Source organism: Anabrus simplex, chromosome 9 (genome assembly GCF_040414725.1).
Source record: "Anabrus simplex isolate iqAnaSimp1 chromosome 9, ASM4041472v1, whole genome shotgun sequence".
In the NCBI taxonomy this organism is placed as follows: domain Eukaryota; kingdom Metazoa; phylum Arthropoda; class Insecta; order Orthoptera; family Tettigoniidae; genus Anabrus; species Anabrus simplex.
Genome location: NC_090273.1, coordinates 46,376,376 through 46,393,888, shown reverse-complemented (window position 1 = coordinate 46,393,888; position 17,513 = coordinate 46,376,376). Strand labels below are relative to the sequence as shown.

The 17,513-nt window shown below is 39.5% G+C and overlaps 1 protein-coding gene across 1 annotated transcript in view; it reads left to right on the top strand.

Annotated features, from left to right (window-relative positions):
• kl-2 (dynein heavy chain 2, axonemal kl-2) overlaps positions 1 to 17,513 on the top strand; it is a 638,176-nt gene that overhangs the window by 157,899 nt on the left and 462,764 nt on the right. Inside the window, exon 20 of the mRNA XM_068229141.1 lies at positions 14,847 to 14,980. Coding sequence (XP_068085242.1) covers positions 14,847 to 14,980 — 134 coding nt within the window. The remainder of the gene's footprint in view (positions 1 to 14,846; positions 14,981 to 17,513) is intronic.

Sequence of the window (17,513 nt, the reverse complement as noted above, 5' to 3'; positions counted from 1 at the left end):
TACATCACCCTAACTCAGTCCTGTTCTGATTGTTAATGTTTTGGATAATTCTCCTCTAAACTTCACCTTTGATTTAGTGTTTGTTAACGTTAAGCTTATCATTTTAACTTGGAATGTAATCCAAAATTTTGTAATATTTTTGATACTAAAGGTCGGTGTATGCAAGCATAAGCTTTCTGAAAGTCTTCAAAAGTGATAATCATTTGTTTCTGTCTTCTTTTGTAGATGTCCATTAATATTTTTAGTGTTATGATTTGATCTGAACAACTATGCCATGTGGCAATTCCAAATTCCCATGGAGGGAATTAGATATTTTTCCACCAATAGAGCATATCAAAAATCAGATAAAAAATCAGATGTATGGCCTTTCAGGCGTTTGGACAAAATGCTGGTTGGTGGAGCAAACGCCTGAAAGGCCATACATCTGATTTTTTATCTGAACTATGCCATGGTCGAAATCCTCCCTGGTACTCCCCTAATTCTTTTTCTAGTTGAAATTTGTACCGATTGTAAATTATTCTCGAGAATATTTTATAAGTACAATCCAGGAGTAATATTCCTCTATAGTTATCAGGATTTGTTCTATCTCCTTTTTTGTGTAAAGAGTGGATTACTGCAGTTGTCCAAAGGTCCGGTAATTTTTCGTCATTCCAAATTTTAATCAAGCATTGGTGAAGTGATTCTCTAATTGATTCCGCTGCATTTTTCCACAACTCGGCAAATTTTTGGTCTTCCCCACAAGCTTTATAATTTTTCAGTTCTTTAATGACTTGATTAACTTCATCAAAGCTGGGTGGATCGATATTTTCTGGTGGAGTTTTTATGGGCATGTCTGTGTTTGTATGAAGTAGTTCTTTTGGTTCTTCACAATTCAATAATTTATTGAATGTGTCTGCTAGAATTTGTGTATTATCTTTATTATTATGTGCCATCTCTCCATTCTTGTCTTTTAGTATTATAAGTGTTAGCGGTTCATATTTTTGCAGTTGTTTACTAAATATTTTATAGTAATCCCTAGAATTGGTCTTTTCGTGATCTATTTCTATTTGTCGAATAATGTTTTGATGTTGTCTTTTAATATTTCTGATGGTTTTCTGGGTTAGTTTTCTTTGCTTGGTAAATTCTTCATACTATGTCTCTGTTTTCTGACATTGATGATTTAACCATGCCTGATGTCTACTTTCAAGTACTTTCAAGTGCTTTATCACACACCTCATTCCACCATTGATGCTTTTTCCTTGGACTTGGCAAGGCTATTTTCTCACCTATGTCTTTTAGTTTCAGGATGATCTCTTCTAATTTATCTGTTTTATCAATGTCTCGAGTTAGTTCTTTATACTGTTCATTGTTTATTAGTTTGTGGGGATCATAAACTTTTCTCAGTTTACATTTTGATTTTGGTTTCTTTACTGGTGTGAATTTAGTTTTGTTTTTCACCATGTAATGGTCAGACCCTATGTCTATTCCTCTAAGTACTTTACCATTTTGAATTTCCTTATGATAATTCTTTTCCATACAAACATGATCTAATTGCCATTCTCCTTTTCTCCAATCTGAATGTTTCCATGTCTTAAGTTTATTCGGTTTTTTCATAAAATACGTAGATTTTGATATATTATGGTTTCTACAAAAGTCTGTCAATCTTATGCCATTTTCATTGGTCATTTTTTTATTTGGCCATTTTCCTGTTAATTCCCTATATCTCTTTTCTTTACCTAATTGTGCATTGAAGTTGCCTATTAAAATTTTGGTATGATTTTTATTTATATTTGTCACTGTTTGATCCAGGAGGTCCCAGAGTTCATCCACCTCTTCTCTGGTTTTTCTCCTATTGTTTTTATCATTTGTAGGAGCATGGGCAGTAATTATTGTGTAGATTTTATTTGATGCCTTTATTGTTAGTGTTGCGCAAGTCTTGAGGATTGTGCCTGAAAATCTATTATCGAATCAATTATTCTCAAGATGATTATGAATCCTGTACCAAATTGTGAACAATTCCTCATCACACTTTCTCCAGGGATGCCTTTGTACACTCTATACCCTGGTCTGAATTCCTCATCTCTTCTAGTCCTGCTATAAGGATCCATTGTTTGTCTAGTTCAACAGTTAGGATTTTTCATTTTCCCACCTGTGCCAGCGAGTTGATGTTGTATGTTGCTAAATAGATTATTTGTTTCAATTTTAGTCTTTGGTTTAGTCGTTGGTTTGTCTTCGGTATTTCCAGACGCTCTGACTCATCTGACTCATCTTTCAAGCGACTGCCCACCATATCAGAATGCAGTCTTCCCTGGCTAGTCCCAAGCAGTGGAAATTTACCGAAAAGATTTCCGTCCATTCTTGACTGTCAAAGGCATTGGATTCAGCAAGCTCCAAGTTACAACAATGGTTGTGAACCATAGAGGTTGCCTCAAGATGTTCTCTGGCTGTCATTTTATGGCATTGAGCCAACCCTCCTCCTTTCCCCGGGCTTAGAACTGGCAACAGCAACTACTGAGCTACTCAATCTACCCAGTAGGTACTACAGGCGTGAAGACAAACAATTAAATATGTTAATATTGTTATTAGGAGTTAAAGAGATGAAGTGAATGACGTGATATAGTAGGAAGGGAGAGGTTGCTATCATAATATAATATCATAATCATATTATTATTCTTTTTGTTTCCGAATTTGGCCGCCTATGGACTGCATTGAACCTAGGACTTCTTCTCCTTCTTCTTCAATTTGGGTCTACATTTTGATGGTTTCTCCTGGAATGTTTTGATGCTGTCCACTCGGCTTCTAAATTCTTTTCCGTTGTGAATCATATCAATTGTAAGTCCACTTTCTATTGCATCTCGTTTTACCTTTTTTACCCACTTCGTCGAAGTTTTCAGTCCAGTAATGTACTTGAATACTTTCTTAGTTAGCCATTTCTCATCCATTCTTTCTAGATGCCCGTAGAATTTTAGCCTTCGCTTTCACATGGTGACTGGTTTTTCCAGTGTATTTGTAGAGATCATCATTTATATTTATTCCTCTACTCCCCATCAGCACTTTTTTTTGGTCCTAAAATTTTCCTTAAGATTCTCCTCTCCTTTTTTCAAGATCTTCAAGCTCACCCTTTTTATTCATTATCAGGCTCTCTGAAGCGTAGAGACCCTCTCCTTTACCACTATGCTGTAGTGTCTAAGTTTCGCCTTGTAAGATATTGATCTTTTGTTGTATCTGTTCTCAGTTAACCTGTAAGCTAATTCTAGTTTTCTAATTCTTGCCCTATTCACCCCTTTATCCAATCCATTAGGTTCTACCCATTCCCCTAGATATTTAAATTTCTCAGTTCTTTTTACAGTCCCATGCTTCACTTCTAAGTGTCTCACCCCTTGATGTCCATATTCCATGTATTCTGTCTTCTCATATGAGACTTTGAGACGCATTTTCTCAGCAATCTCATGTAGAGTATTCAGCATAATTTGGGAATTTTCTCGGTTCTGAGCCAAGAGGGCAAGATCACCTGTGAAAGCCAAACATTTAATTTCTAAGTTCTGTCCTTTCCTCCTTAAATGTATTCCCCTTATTCCTTTCACTTCCAAGGCTTTTTCCCAGGTTCTAATTTTTTTCTAGAATAATGTTAAAGAGAATTGGTGATGGGCAGTCCCCTTGTCTGACTCCCATTTTTATTTCAAATGGTTCAAAAATTTCACCAAAGAATTTGACTTTTGAGAAAGTTTCTGTCAAGGTTTGTTTTATTAACATTCTTGTTTTCCTGTCAATTCTGAATTCCTCTAGGACGTTATATAGAGTCTGCCTGTCAATTGAATCATATGATTTCTTAAAATCAACAAATATTGTCACGGTGTTCTGGCTTCTCAGAGCTCTTATTCTGAGAATGCTCTTCAGGTTAAATATTTGTTCTGCGCATGATTTTCCTTTTTGAAAACCAGCCTGGTACTCACCAATGAGATGGTCTGCTTGTTCTTCAACTCTTCTCATTAGTACTTTAGAGAGTATCTTATATGTAATTGGGAGTAAAGAGATGCCTCTATAGTTATTGATGTTCGTCTAGAGACCTTTCTCGTGAAGTGGGTGTATAAGAGCACACTTCCAATCATTAGGGATCTTTTCCTCTCTCCAGATTTCTCCTATGATGGCGTGGATTGCTTTTGCTCCAGTTTCTCCTCCGAACTTCCACATTTCTGCAATAATTCATTTTCATTTGGTGCTTGTTGTTTTTAAGCTCATTTATTATTTCCTTGATCTCTTCTAGACTCAGTGGCTTGGAATCTTGGTTATCCTGAGATAGAGTTTTTGTATCCAATCTTTCCACAGGTTCTGCACATTTCAGTAACATTTTGAAGTAATCTGCAAGAAATTGACATTTTTTTTTGTTGTGCGTTACTATACTACCATCCTCCCACTTGAAACACAGACTTGATGGCTGGTATCCCTGTAGTTCCTCTCTGAAGGTTTTGTAAAATGCTTAGAGTGTTGTTCTTTCAAAAATTATCTTCTATCTTATCCAACCTACTTCTGTCATAATTTCTTTTTTTCTAATCGTATGATCTTAGCTCTTTTCTTCCTCTCTTGCCTGAAAGTATCCCATCTCTCCTCGGTTTTGTTGGAATGCCATCTCTTCCATGTTTGTAGTCTTCTGTCCAATGCTTCATCACACTTTTCATTCTACCACCTGTGTTTTCACCCCAAACCTTCAGCTGCTTTAAACATTGACACTTTGATCTCTTCCCAGCTGTACATATTCAGCTTCGACAATTTTTCACAATATGTCTCTTTGTTTTGTTTCAGAGTATCTGTATCAATTCTAAGCTTCCTCTTCGTTGTTTGGTTGGAATCTTACTTTAATCTCCTAGAGGTAGTGGTCCGAATCTATGTTTAAGCTTTATCTTACCTTGACGTTCAAGATTTCCCTTCAGTTTCTGGTCGTAATAGCAACATGGTCGATCTGAAACTCCCCCAGCGCCCATGGTTTCTTCTTGCTCAGGAGTGCCTTGAAGTGTGTAGACATGAGTTTCAAGTTAAAATGTCTGCAGAAACTGATTAATCTTTCCACATTTCTGTTTGTTCTGTTATGTGCTGGGTAGTCCCCCACAATTTTCCTGCACCTTCTTCCTTTACCTATCTGAGCATTGAAATCACCAACCAAAATTTTCACATGATGTTGTGGAATTTTGGATGTTGTGTCTTCAAGAATTTCCCAAAGTCATCTATCTTCTCCGGGTTTTTCTTGTTATCGTCATTTATCGGCGCATGTACATTGATAACCATGTATGCCAGATCTAAAGGACAGAAACGAGATCCTCTCTGTTGGTGAGGTGAAATTGATGCTGGACTCCAGAATGTTACTTTTAACCATAAAGGCCGTACCTAGGATCGTTATATTTGCATTGTTTTTTATTGCCGGTTTTCCTTTTTAAATTCTATAACCACTAAGTTCCATGTAATTTTCATCAAGGTATCTTGTGTCTTGAAGTGCAAGTATGTAAATATCTCTTTCTCTCAAAACATCAGTGAGTTGTTTTAATTTTCCAACTTTTAGGAGCGTGTTGATGTTCAGTGTTCTGAGCAGATGTTTTTGCTTGGTTTGTATCTGTCTTAAGGAGGTTCTGGGAAGCTCTGACTCTTCTCTGCATTTAAATCTAAGAATTTCATTTTTTGTCCGTATTGAACTGAGAATGTAAGATATCTTCTCTGCATGACGTTCAAAGCTTTCCAGAATCCAAAGGCCTGGTTACACCGTTCACGGCGGTGGGAGATTTCCGTTTCCGGCTGCCCCTGGAGTAGTCTTTCCTGAAGGTGTTTCCATCATGCCTTACGTTGTAGTTGGGAGGGTAGGCATTGCCTGCTCCTCCGAATTAAAACTGAGGCTGTAAGCCGCAGAGTTTGGTTCTTCCTCCCTCTAAACCATTGGGAATCTTCCTCTTCTGCTTTAGGGACCATTGACCCTTTACTTTTGCCTCAGTTGATCCGCAGGTGTTTATTTGGACGAACCTTATTCACACGTGTCCTGCATATCTACAGAAACTTCCTCTATCAGCCATGGGGACGCGCCATGTCGGAGTTGAGGCCCCCCCATCCCAGTATCTTATGTAAGATCATGTTCAACCCCTGCTTAGTTCCTGGAGTACATTTACGGCCATACTTTTGGAGGACAGACACCTCACATTGCTTGTCTTCTTCTTCTTTATATTATTATTATTATTATTATTATTATTATTATTATTATTATTATTATTATTATTATTATTATTATTATATAATTCACTGGGGCCATCAAGGACCACGTTAAGTCTTGTTGCATTTGACACTGAACTTGGCCTTCTTTAGAGCCCAAATTTCCCTCATTCTTTGTGAGTGGGCCTGCTTACGCTCCTCTGTCCAAGGGGCAGCGTGTCTTCTCTTCGGTTGCTCGTCTCGGTTTAGCCCGTTCGTCAATATTTTCTTGCGGAAGAGATCTCTGCTAAAGGCGTTTTCAGCTGAGATATGTAGCATTTGCAGGTCTTCTTTGGTATTTCTAAACCAGCGAATTGTGGTTTTGGGATTTGAATCAAAAAAGTGAAAGATTTCTTTAGTTAACTTTCTTCTGTCCATTCTTTTCAGATGACCGTAAAATCATGCCCGTCTTTTTCTGATTGTGTCGGTAATTTTCTCTATTTTGCTGTAGACTTCCTTGTTGGATCTCTTTTGGTGGATTCCATTTCTGTACTTTGATCCCAAGATTCCTCTCACAATTTTGCGTACTCTTTTCTCCAGTTCTTCAAGGAGTCCTTTGTTGGCATTTAGAGACAGGGTTTCGGCTGCATATAGAACTACTGGCTTCAGAACTGTTTCATAGTGACGTATCTTAGTGTTTTGGGAAAGGCATTTTTTGTTGTAGATTGTGCGGGATGTTTGGTAGGCTATTTCCAGTTTGCGTACTCGCTCCTGAAGTGCTTCTTTGTCCAGTCCATTTTTCATGATGATCTCACCCAGGTATTTGAATTTGTCTACTCGGGTGATGTCTCCGTATTTTGTATGGAGTTTTGGTGGAGCCTCTTTGATGTTAGTCATTACTTCTGTTTTCTCAAACGATATCTGCAAACCAGTTTGTTCGGCAATTTCCTTTAAAATTTCAACTTGAGCTCTAGCGGTTTCTATGTCGGTTGAGAGAACAGCAATATCATTGGCAAATGCTAAGCAGTCTGTTGCGATCTCCTTGGATTTTGTTCCTATTCTCAATGGACTGTAGTTGGTTTCCTGTAATCTCACCCGCCAGGTTCTGATGATCTTTTCAAGAACACAGTTGAAGAGTATCGGGGATGGCCCATCACCTTGTCGGAATCCTGTTTTGATGTCAAAGAAATGCGAGAGACATCCGTGGAACTTCACCTTGGATTTTGTATCGGTCAGGGTGGCTCTAATTAATGCCAGCAGTTTCAAATCAACTCCAAATTCATTTAAGATGTTTAGCAGGACTTCCCGGTCAATGGAGTCGTACACTTTCTTAAAGTCCACAAAGACAGACACATACGGCTTGGACCTTAGTGTACAATATCTGATGATCGTTTTGAGATTTTGGATCTGTTCAGCTGTTGAGCGACCTTTTCTGAACCCTCCTTGGTATTCACCTATTTGATGTTCGACTTGTGCTTCCAAACGCTCCAGGATGGCAAGTGATAGAATCTTGTAAGTCACGGGTAGCAAAGATATTCCTCTGTAGTTGTTGATGTTCTTCATGCTGCCTTTTTTGTGTAATGGATGGATCAAAGCTATTTTCCAATCTTCGGGTAGGGTCTCCTTGTTCCAAATTTCTTCTATTTGCTTTTGCAAGATATCAAGTGATTCTTCTGGGGCATATTTCCATAGTTCTGCTACTACTGAGTCTTCCCCCGGAGCTTTGTTATTTTTGAGACGGGCAATGTGGCGCTTGATTTCATCTCTGTCGGGTGGTCTGGAATCTGGGTACCTGAGTAAGGGTTCCTTGGTCTCAATGGCGCTTTGCGGTTTAGAGCAATTAAGTAAATTCTTGAAGTAATCTGTCAGAATGCTGCAATTTTCTTCATTTGACATCGCCAGTGTGCCGTCCGTTCGCTCAAAGCATAGAGATGGTGGTTTATAGCCAGTGAGTTTGCGTTTGAAGGCTCTGTAGTACTCTCTGCTTTCATTCTTCCTAAAGTTTTGTTCTATCTTTTCAATGAGAAATTTTTCGTATTTATGTTTCTCAGTTCTGAACACCCTAGCTGCTTTGGCATGTTGGGTTTTGTAGGTTTCCCAATCATTTTCTGATTTCATAGAGTTGAACTGTTTCCACGCATTGAGTCTTTCTTGGAGGACTGATTCGCAGGTACTATTTCACCAGGCATGCCTTTTATTTCTCTTGATTTCTGCAACGTCTTTGGCAGCCTCAACAAGGAGACTTTTGGCGTTGTTAATGTCACAGTCATTTGGTCTAGCCTTCTCCTGGAACTCCTCGACCCTTTGCCGAAGTTTATCATTGTCGAAGCGTGTGATCTGTTTGGTTGTCTTCCTTGTGTTTGCGGGAATTGGTTTGAATTTGATAAGAGACATATAATGATCTGAGGCCACATTGATGCCTTTCTTTACCTTGACATTCATAATCTCAGGGCTGTTTCTCCTGGAGATCGCAACATGATCAATTTGGAACTCTCCGAGAGCTTGGACGGGAGAACGCCAAGTCATTTGCTTTCCGGGTAGATGGCAAAAGTGGGTCGACATGACCTGCAGGTTGTGATTTTCGCAAATGGTCACCAGTCTTTTGCCGTTGGGATTGGTTCTTTTGTGAGCAGGGTAATTTCCTATAACTTTCTTGTACTTCTGCTCACGACCTAGTTGGGCATTGAAGTCACCCAAAAGAAGCTTGACATGGTGTTTGGGGATTTTGTTCAATTTTTCGTCCAGTAGGTCCCAGAAATTATCAACTTCGTCTGGATCAGACTTGTTCTTATCGTTTGTAGGAACATGTGCATTAACTAGGGCGTAGGTTTTGTTCGTGCATTTAATTGTGAGTATAGACAATCTGTCATTCACAGGTTTGAAATTTGCAACCGATTTAAGGATCTTGGTTCTAACAGCAAACGCGGTTCCAAGCATCACAGCTCCATTGAGGATTCCTCTTTGCGCTTTGCTCTTGAAAAATTGGTAGCCATCAGATTAAAAAATCTCTTCATCTGGGTACCTTGTTTCCTGTAGGGCCACTATGGATACCTGATTTTCGTGAAGAGCTTTGGTGAGGGTTTTCAGCTTGCCAGTTTGTGTAAGTGAATTTATGTTGAAAGTTGCTAGAAAGGTTTTAGATTTTGGCCTGAGTTTTTGACTCTTCGGGGTACACCGAGACGCTCCGACTTGTCTCTTGCATGATGTCGAGTCTCCCCCAGAATCCGAACGAGACTCGTGCGCCGTGGCGTTCACGACGAGGGATTTATCTGAAGATTTACCCCCTGGGGTATGTTTCTTGAAATGTGCCATCATGCTTTTTGACTTGACTTTGCTTTGGACGGGTACCCATCCTTTTACAACTAGGGTTGTTAGCCCTAGAGGTTGCCTCAAGATGTTTTCTGGCTTCTGGTCATTTACCAGTCTTCGCCATAACCCTGGCAAGGGACCAGTTTTTTTTTCGCGGTGGTATTTTATTTCCCTACTACCCTCTGACTCTGCTGGCGGCAGAGCCAGTGAGCTTCCCCAATTCCAATGGGATGCGCCCAATGGAGGTAACCGGTAAATCCCCACACGGGTTATTATTATTATTATTATTATTATTATTATTATTATTATTATTATTATTATTATTATTATTATCATCACCATCATCATCATCATAATCATCATAATCATCATCATCATCATTATTATTATTATTATCCATCATCATCATCATCATCATCATCATCATCATCATCAATGTAGGACCAGTCCAGTCAGTTAGATAAATGATAAGTATGGCCTCAACTGCCGTGTGCAGACATTTTAATTTGACGCTATCTGCGTCTCAATTTCAATGTTCCATTTTACTCGAGACCTGCTACATGGCAGAGTAAACTGAATCTCTCTTGGGCATCTATGGCTGAGTTGTAATTAATTTTGTCAGGTAAACACCAGACATGTCACCGGAGATCTTTTATATACCAACATCGTACGATATGGAGTGTTGAATGGATATTTCTCCGCCCTTCAAAAACCCGACTATCTCTGCCGGATTTGAACTCACTATCTTGGGATCCAACACACTGCTACTGATCCATAGAGGCCTCTGGAACATTTCTGACTAGCCCAACATATTGGCTGCTTTTCCTCTCTCATATAGCTCCACCAGATCTTCAGCATTCAAACATATTGCTTCGGGAATACAATAAGATCTCATCTGACACTCTTCTACCTATCCACAGGGACATCAAGGAACTTATTTACAGTTAACATTGTGCTCAAGGAACTTTGTAGCCAACAGACTAAAATCCCACCACCTTTCAATCATCACAGGCAAGGAGCGGTCAGAAACAGAGTTTAGTTTACATGAGAGAAGGAAAAATCAATGAACACAAGTAGCTCTAGGGCAGTTGAGGTTGCTCAATCCAAATCACGCTCCAAGAGGCTTTGATCTACCTCACAGGACTTTGTCAGCACAACACGTGGCCTATGTGCATACTGTCTTCATAAGTGGGGCTTCTAGAGATCACGTGACTGTGATTGTGGAAATTCCCAGCAGAGTCTGGAACACAACTTTTCAGAATGTCCCCTTTGATCACACCATGGACCTTGTAAACTGTCCACCATCCAGTGGGTGAATGAACTTGATGTTAAAATTGAAAGCAGTGAACTTGATGTTCTGGTCTAAAGCAGCATTCTTTATCTTTCTGTTGGCAAAGGTGCACTTCAATTTTATTATTTATTTTAATTTTCTAGCCAACATAGGACTACTTTAGTCAGTATTACAGAGGTTTTTCTTCTTTTTGTCATCCCAATACTGTTTCATCCTTTCTGAATGTAATTTTCTTTCTGCTTCTAGAATCACTCTTCCTATTCTCTGCTTGTTGATTTTTCATGTGTAGTCTAGTGTGTTTATCTTTCAATATCTTGAGTGTATTTGTTTTTTATTTTTTTTAAATCTTCTAATGTAATATGTAACTCTCCCATGTCTTCTTTAAGTTCTGTGATCCATCTAATATTATTCTTACTCTTCCCTTACATAATTTTTTTTTTTTCTACTGATTCTATAGCTGCCTCTGTGGATCAGCGGTAGAGTGTCGGCCTCCGGATCCCAAGATAGCGGGTTCAAACCCGGCAGAGGTAGTCGGATTTTTGAAGGGCGGAAAAAAGTCCATTCGACACTCCATGTCGTACGATGTCAGCATGTAAAAGATCTCTGGTGACACATTTGGTGTTTACCCGACAAAATTCATTAAAATCTCAGCCATAGACGCCCAAGAGAGTTTCGGTTTACTCGGTCTGCCATCTAGTGGGGACCTAGAGTAAAACGGAACGTCCAAAATTGACAAGCAGACAGCCAGATGGCGTCAAATTGAAATGTCTGCACACGGTAGCTGAGGCCATACGATTATTATTATTATTATTATTATTATTATTACTGATTCTATTTTCTGGTGACCATATTAGATGCCCTAAGAATTATATTCATTTCCTTTTCATTGTGCTAATCACAGGTTCTATTTCTTTATTTCAATTATTTCTTTGTCTTCCAGCTTAATTTTGTTTGCAAGCGGAAGTTGCGTTAGCATAATTTCTGTTTTTTCACATTAAATTTTCAAACCAATATTTTGAGCTATTTCCTGTAAAGATTTTATTTGTTGTTTTGTTTCCTGAATATCATTGGCCAGAAGAGCTAGATCATCAGCAAATCCTAGACAGTTCAAATGTATGTTATCCTTCTGGATTCCAATTTTTATATTTTTTCGAGTTGTTCTTGTATCATTCCCTCATAATGTACACTAGTGCACAGTTAAAAAGAAGAATTGATAATCCTTCACCCTGTCTTGAACCATTTATTACCAAGAATGGTTCAGAAAGTTCTCCTCTGAACTTAATTTTAGAAATTGTATTAGTTAGAGTAAGTTCAATCAATTTGATTAGCTTTGGTGAAGTCCGAAATGTCATGAGCTGTCTTGAAATCTGTAAACATAATTGAAAGGGGCATATTTCATTTTCTGTAATATGCCATGGGTAAAGTTATTATTTGTTCAGAGCAGCTTCTCCAAGGTCTGAAGCCTCCCTGGTATTCACCTAACTCTTCATTAAGTTGTTCTTTAATCCGATGTATATAGTATCTTAGAGAAAATCTTATATGTGCTATCAAGGATGGAAATACCTCTATAGTTGTCTGGATTACTTCTTTCACCTTTCTTATGAATTGGGTTAATTATAGCTGTTGTCCATTGTTCTGGGAATTTTTCTGATATCCAAATCTTTTATAATATCATATGGAGGGATGTCTGAGTCGCACTTCAATGTTGTATGTATTTATTTTTAATTCCGTACATAGTCCCAAAGCCAGGTTTCATAATAAGAAACTCTAGAGAGCTAAAAAACATACATACTTTGACCACACTTTATAATACATTTGTTTGAAGCAAACTTGAATATGGATGTGTTGTGTGGAATCTGTGTTACCTATCTTTCAAAAAATGTTGAAAAGGTTCAGAAGAAATTTCTTAGAATTCTTTACTGTAAAAGTCATAAACGTTTGGCTATAAAGGGAAGAGTCTCATATAAAGACTTTCTCCAGTAATTTAAATTCTCTACTCTTATTAATCAAAGAGAAGTTAATCATCAAGTATTTCTGTACAAAATAACAAATGGTATAATAGACAATAGCGATTTACTTGCTAGAGTGAACTTCAGCGTAAAGTTAGCTAATTTGAGGACATGGCAACCATTCTACTGTGGACGTTCCATATCTGTTAGTCAAAGAAATTCACCATTGGTTAAAATATGTGAACAGTTAATCAAATAGCCTTAAATGTTAATAATATTGATTTTGCAAATTTCTGTTTCACATTGGTTTACACATATCTGATTTGTGAAGTTTCTTTATACACTGACTGACAGTGACAATGCAACACCAAGGAGGAGTGGTTCGAAAGGGATGAAAGTTGGGGAAAAAACAGAGACGGCACGGACGAATAGTTGATGTTTATTTCAAACCGATATGCAGGTTACACAATGCGCACGGCATCGACTCAGTAGGATGTAGGACCACCGCGAGCGGCGATGCACGCAGAAACACGTCGAGGTACAGAGTCAATAAGAGTGCGGATGGTGTCCTGAGGGATGGTTCTCCATTCTCTGTCAACCATTTGCCACAGTTGGTCGTCCGTACGAGGCTGGGGCAGAGTTTGCAAACGGCGTCCAATGAGATCCCACACGTGTTCGATTGGTGAGAGATCCGGAGAGTACGCTGGCCACGGAAGCATCTGTACACCTCGTAGAGCCTGTTGGGAGATGCGAGCAGTGTGTTGGCGGGCATTATCCTGCTGAAACAGAGCATTGGGCAGCCCCTGAAGGTACGGGAGTGCCACCGGCCGCAGCACATGCTGCACGTAGCGGTGGGCATTTAACGTGCCTTGAATACGCACTAGAGGTGACGTGGAATCATACGCAATAGCGCCCCAAACCATGATGCCGCGTTGTCTAGCGGTAGGGCGCTCCACAGTTACTGCCGGATTTGACCTTTCTCCACGCCGACGCCACACTCGTCTGCGGTGACTATCAGTGACAGAACAGAAGCGTGACTCATCGGAGAACACGACGTTCCGCCATTCCCTCATCCAAGTCGCTCTAGCCCGGCACCACGCCAGGCGTGCACGTCTATGCTGTGGAGTCAATGGTAGTCTTCTGAGCGGACGCCGCGAGTGCAGGCCTCCTTCAACCAATCGACGGGAAATTGTTCTGGTCGATATTGGAACAGCCAGGGTGTCTTGCACATGCTGAAGAATGGCGGTTGACGTGGCGTGCGGGGCTGCCACCGCTTGGCGGCGGATGCGCCGATCCTCGCGTGCTGACGTCACTCGGGCTGTGCCTGGACCCCTGGCACGTGCCACATGTCCCTGCACCAACCATCTTTGCCACAGGCGCTGCATCGTGGACACATCCCTATGGGTATCGGCTGCGATTTGACGAAGCGACCAACCTGCCCTTCTCAGCCCGATCACCATACCCCTCGTAAAGTCGTCTGTCTGCTGGAAATGCCTCCGTTGACGGCGGCCTGGCATTCTTAGCTATACACGTGTCCTGTGGCACACGACAACACGTTCTACAATGACTGTTGGCTGAGAAATCACGGTACGAAGTGGGCCATTTGCCAACGCCGTGTCCCATTTATCGTTCGCTACGTGCGCAGCACAGCGGCGCATTTCACATCATGAGCATACCTCAGTGACGTCAGTCTACCCTGCAATTGGCATAAAGTTCTGACCACTCCTTCTTGGTGTTGCATTTGCTCTGTCATTCAGTGTAGTTAGTATTAAGTTATGAATAGAGCATTTCCTTTTACTGTAGTTTACTTTCACTAATAATATTAATTAATGCACTTATTTGAACTTAATAACAAATTATGGTTGTACATGAAGATGCTTTGTTTGTCTGCGAAACAGGCTCATTTTGTTTTGTTCTGTTATTTTTTTCCAACCTTCTTATGCTATTTTTTAATTGTTCTTTTTGTGTACTATGTTCTGCCTTTTGTAATTGGAGGTAACCTGTGTAAAAGGCAATGTTTATATAAATTAAATGTTTTTTAAATAAATTAATATATTGATTATTAATTAATTTGAGTTGAAACATCTGAAATATTGTACATCTATCTCAAGTCATTCCTTCCATATTTTCACTTTTGCTTTCTTCTCTTTCAGATGCTTTGGAGTACATAAGGAAATTGTATGAAAAGCTGCGGCAGCTGCATGCTTTGGATGCATCTCTGAGAGATGACCTCACCATGTTCAACGCCACTTACCCTCCAATAACGGAGTTTGATACCATTGAGAGGGTTAGTTTTCTAGCAGTACTGTAGTCTAATACGTGCTCATGACATATACCTAACTACCATATTTCTCCAAATCCAAGACGACCCTGAATGCAAGACAATCCCCACTTTTTCCTTTTAAAAATTCAGGCTTAAAAAGTGATTTGTGAAATCATATGAATGCCTTTCTTGTACAGTACACTTTTAAAGACTATCTTTGTCTTCACGCCAATTGGCTTTAGTTATGTTGTATTTCCTTGCAGCTGCACAATTATTCTTTAATTCTGCACATTTAATGACCATTAAAATTGGCATCATAATGTCAAAGAGAACCCGCTAAATATTTTCTGGCAATACCTCTTCCACATCTCTACAATACAACGATCCGTCAGGAAAATATTCCTGCTGTCTATAAAACTGATACTTTTACTAAGCGTCGGGTACAACCAATTGCCATTAGACGTACGTCTCGCTTGCCGGCTTCAGTCGACTTCAGCGGCTAGTGATGTGGACGTTGAAGATCAACAAGTCTATTGCGCTATGGTATGGCCATTCCGGACTTGAATTTTTCATGCATATACCTCATAATTTCATCTTCAATTTATTTAAAGCATCCTTGTTGCAGGCCACTGAATGTCATTATTGTTCATTGCGCATTTTTAAGCTATCTTTATCTTCATGCTAATACTGAGCATTGGCTTTAGTTATACCATATTTTCTTGTGAGTGCTCAATTATTCTTCATTTCTGCATGTTTAATAACCATTAACTTAAAATAGGCATCATAATATCAAGGAGAACCCATTGAAAATTTGCCGGCAGTACCTATTCCATGTATCTTTACAATGCAATGATCCATCACAAAAATATTTCTGTTGTCCATAAAACTGTTAATTTTACTAAGTGTCTGGTACAGTAGACACCTTATAACTCTGCCACTGCGTAGCTATGGCGTTTCGAAAAATTCGGAGGCTCGCATGTTTTGATGCCATTCTGCGGATTCGAGAAACATTCTTGTAGAGGCTTAATAGAGGGACATTTTTTTTTTTCTGTTCAGGGAATTGTTGCTCACCTGGTTGCTGGCATTGCAAGTCTTGTCTCCTGCCAAGTATAATGTGATTCTCTCTTCACGATTTCCCAAAATTAGTGACATTAAACAGAGGTACTGTACAAATGGTTGCCATGGTTAGCGATGTAGTCTGTAGGCCTAAATAAGCTGTGGATATTGAAGGTCGAGTTTTATGTGTGTGTGTCGGGGGGGGGGGAGTAAAGGGAAGAGGGAAGTAGCGTGGATACCATGGTAGCTACCAGTGGTATTTTTACTGTTAGGTCGCGAATGCAAGACGATCCTTGATTTTTCACATGAGATTCTAAGAAGAAAACATCTTGGATTTGGAGAAATACGGTAATACAAAAGCTGTCTCATGGCTCTTCATGAGAGGCTCGGATTAGGTGTAAGCTACACAGAAATAGAAGGCTTCTAGATAATTTTTGTAAGAATTTATGATATTGTAGCTCCAATAAAGCATCATTGAAATCATTATCAGGTAAACATCATCGAAACCCTTATCAGCTGGGGGATGATTAACTTTGAAACTGGAAAGGGTTAAGTGGTGGAGATTTATTGTCTGTTTTCCCTTGTATATCTGGATAGAGGGGATAACATATGGAGATGCTTCTTACTTATAACTGATAGCACATACCACAGGCACAGGGTGAGTTCAATATTTATAGGGACCAAGTCATGAAGCTCAGCTTTAATTAGCCACCAGACCAAAACACTTATAAATTGAATATTTGAATGAGTGAAGTTGGTGGGTTTTTTGTTGTTTTTACAGTTTGTTCTGGCCTAGTAGGCACCACGGGGCTTGTCTTAACTCTTCGCTAAGGTCTTCTGAGTATTCTTGCTGTTATTGTTAAATACCGTACCTTATCATAGTACATCAAGTTAAAGTTGGCATGTATAATGATGATGATGATGATGATGATGCATGATACATATACAATATTCTCTCCAGAATTCTATATAGTAGAATTAAAGGACACTTGGAGTGAGAATTATGTGAATATCAGGCAGGGAGGCTTCAGACCTTGGAGAAGCTGCACAGAGCAGATCATCACTTTAAAATTAGATGTGGCATATTACAGGAAACAAAACAAGCCTCTTGCAATAACCTTTCTGGACTTTAACCACTTATATGGGTATGATGTCTTTAGATGTTTCTGTGCTTGGCTTCTATGGTGCATACGATGGCATAAGTCGATCATAAAATTTTCGCACATTTCTCATCGGGGTGACAGCGTATGGCATCGCCATGGAGTCTACCATATTGGTTGATGTCTTCCACGATATCATGCTGCGTATTGTTTTTGTATAGCGGTCACAGCCTTCTAAAATGTATTTGTTTTGGCACCTTGCTCGATGCTCCCATGCAGCTGTCTATGGGGAGGAGTATTTCTTCCAACATAAAGTAGATCAGCTTGATTGCGTGGGTATTTTGACAGTTCTGGAAGCAGAGGGTGGTGATGATGCATTTGGATAAACTGAAGAAGAGGAC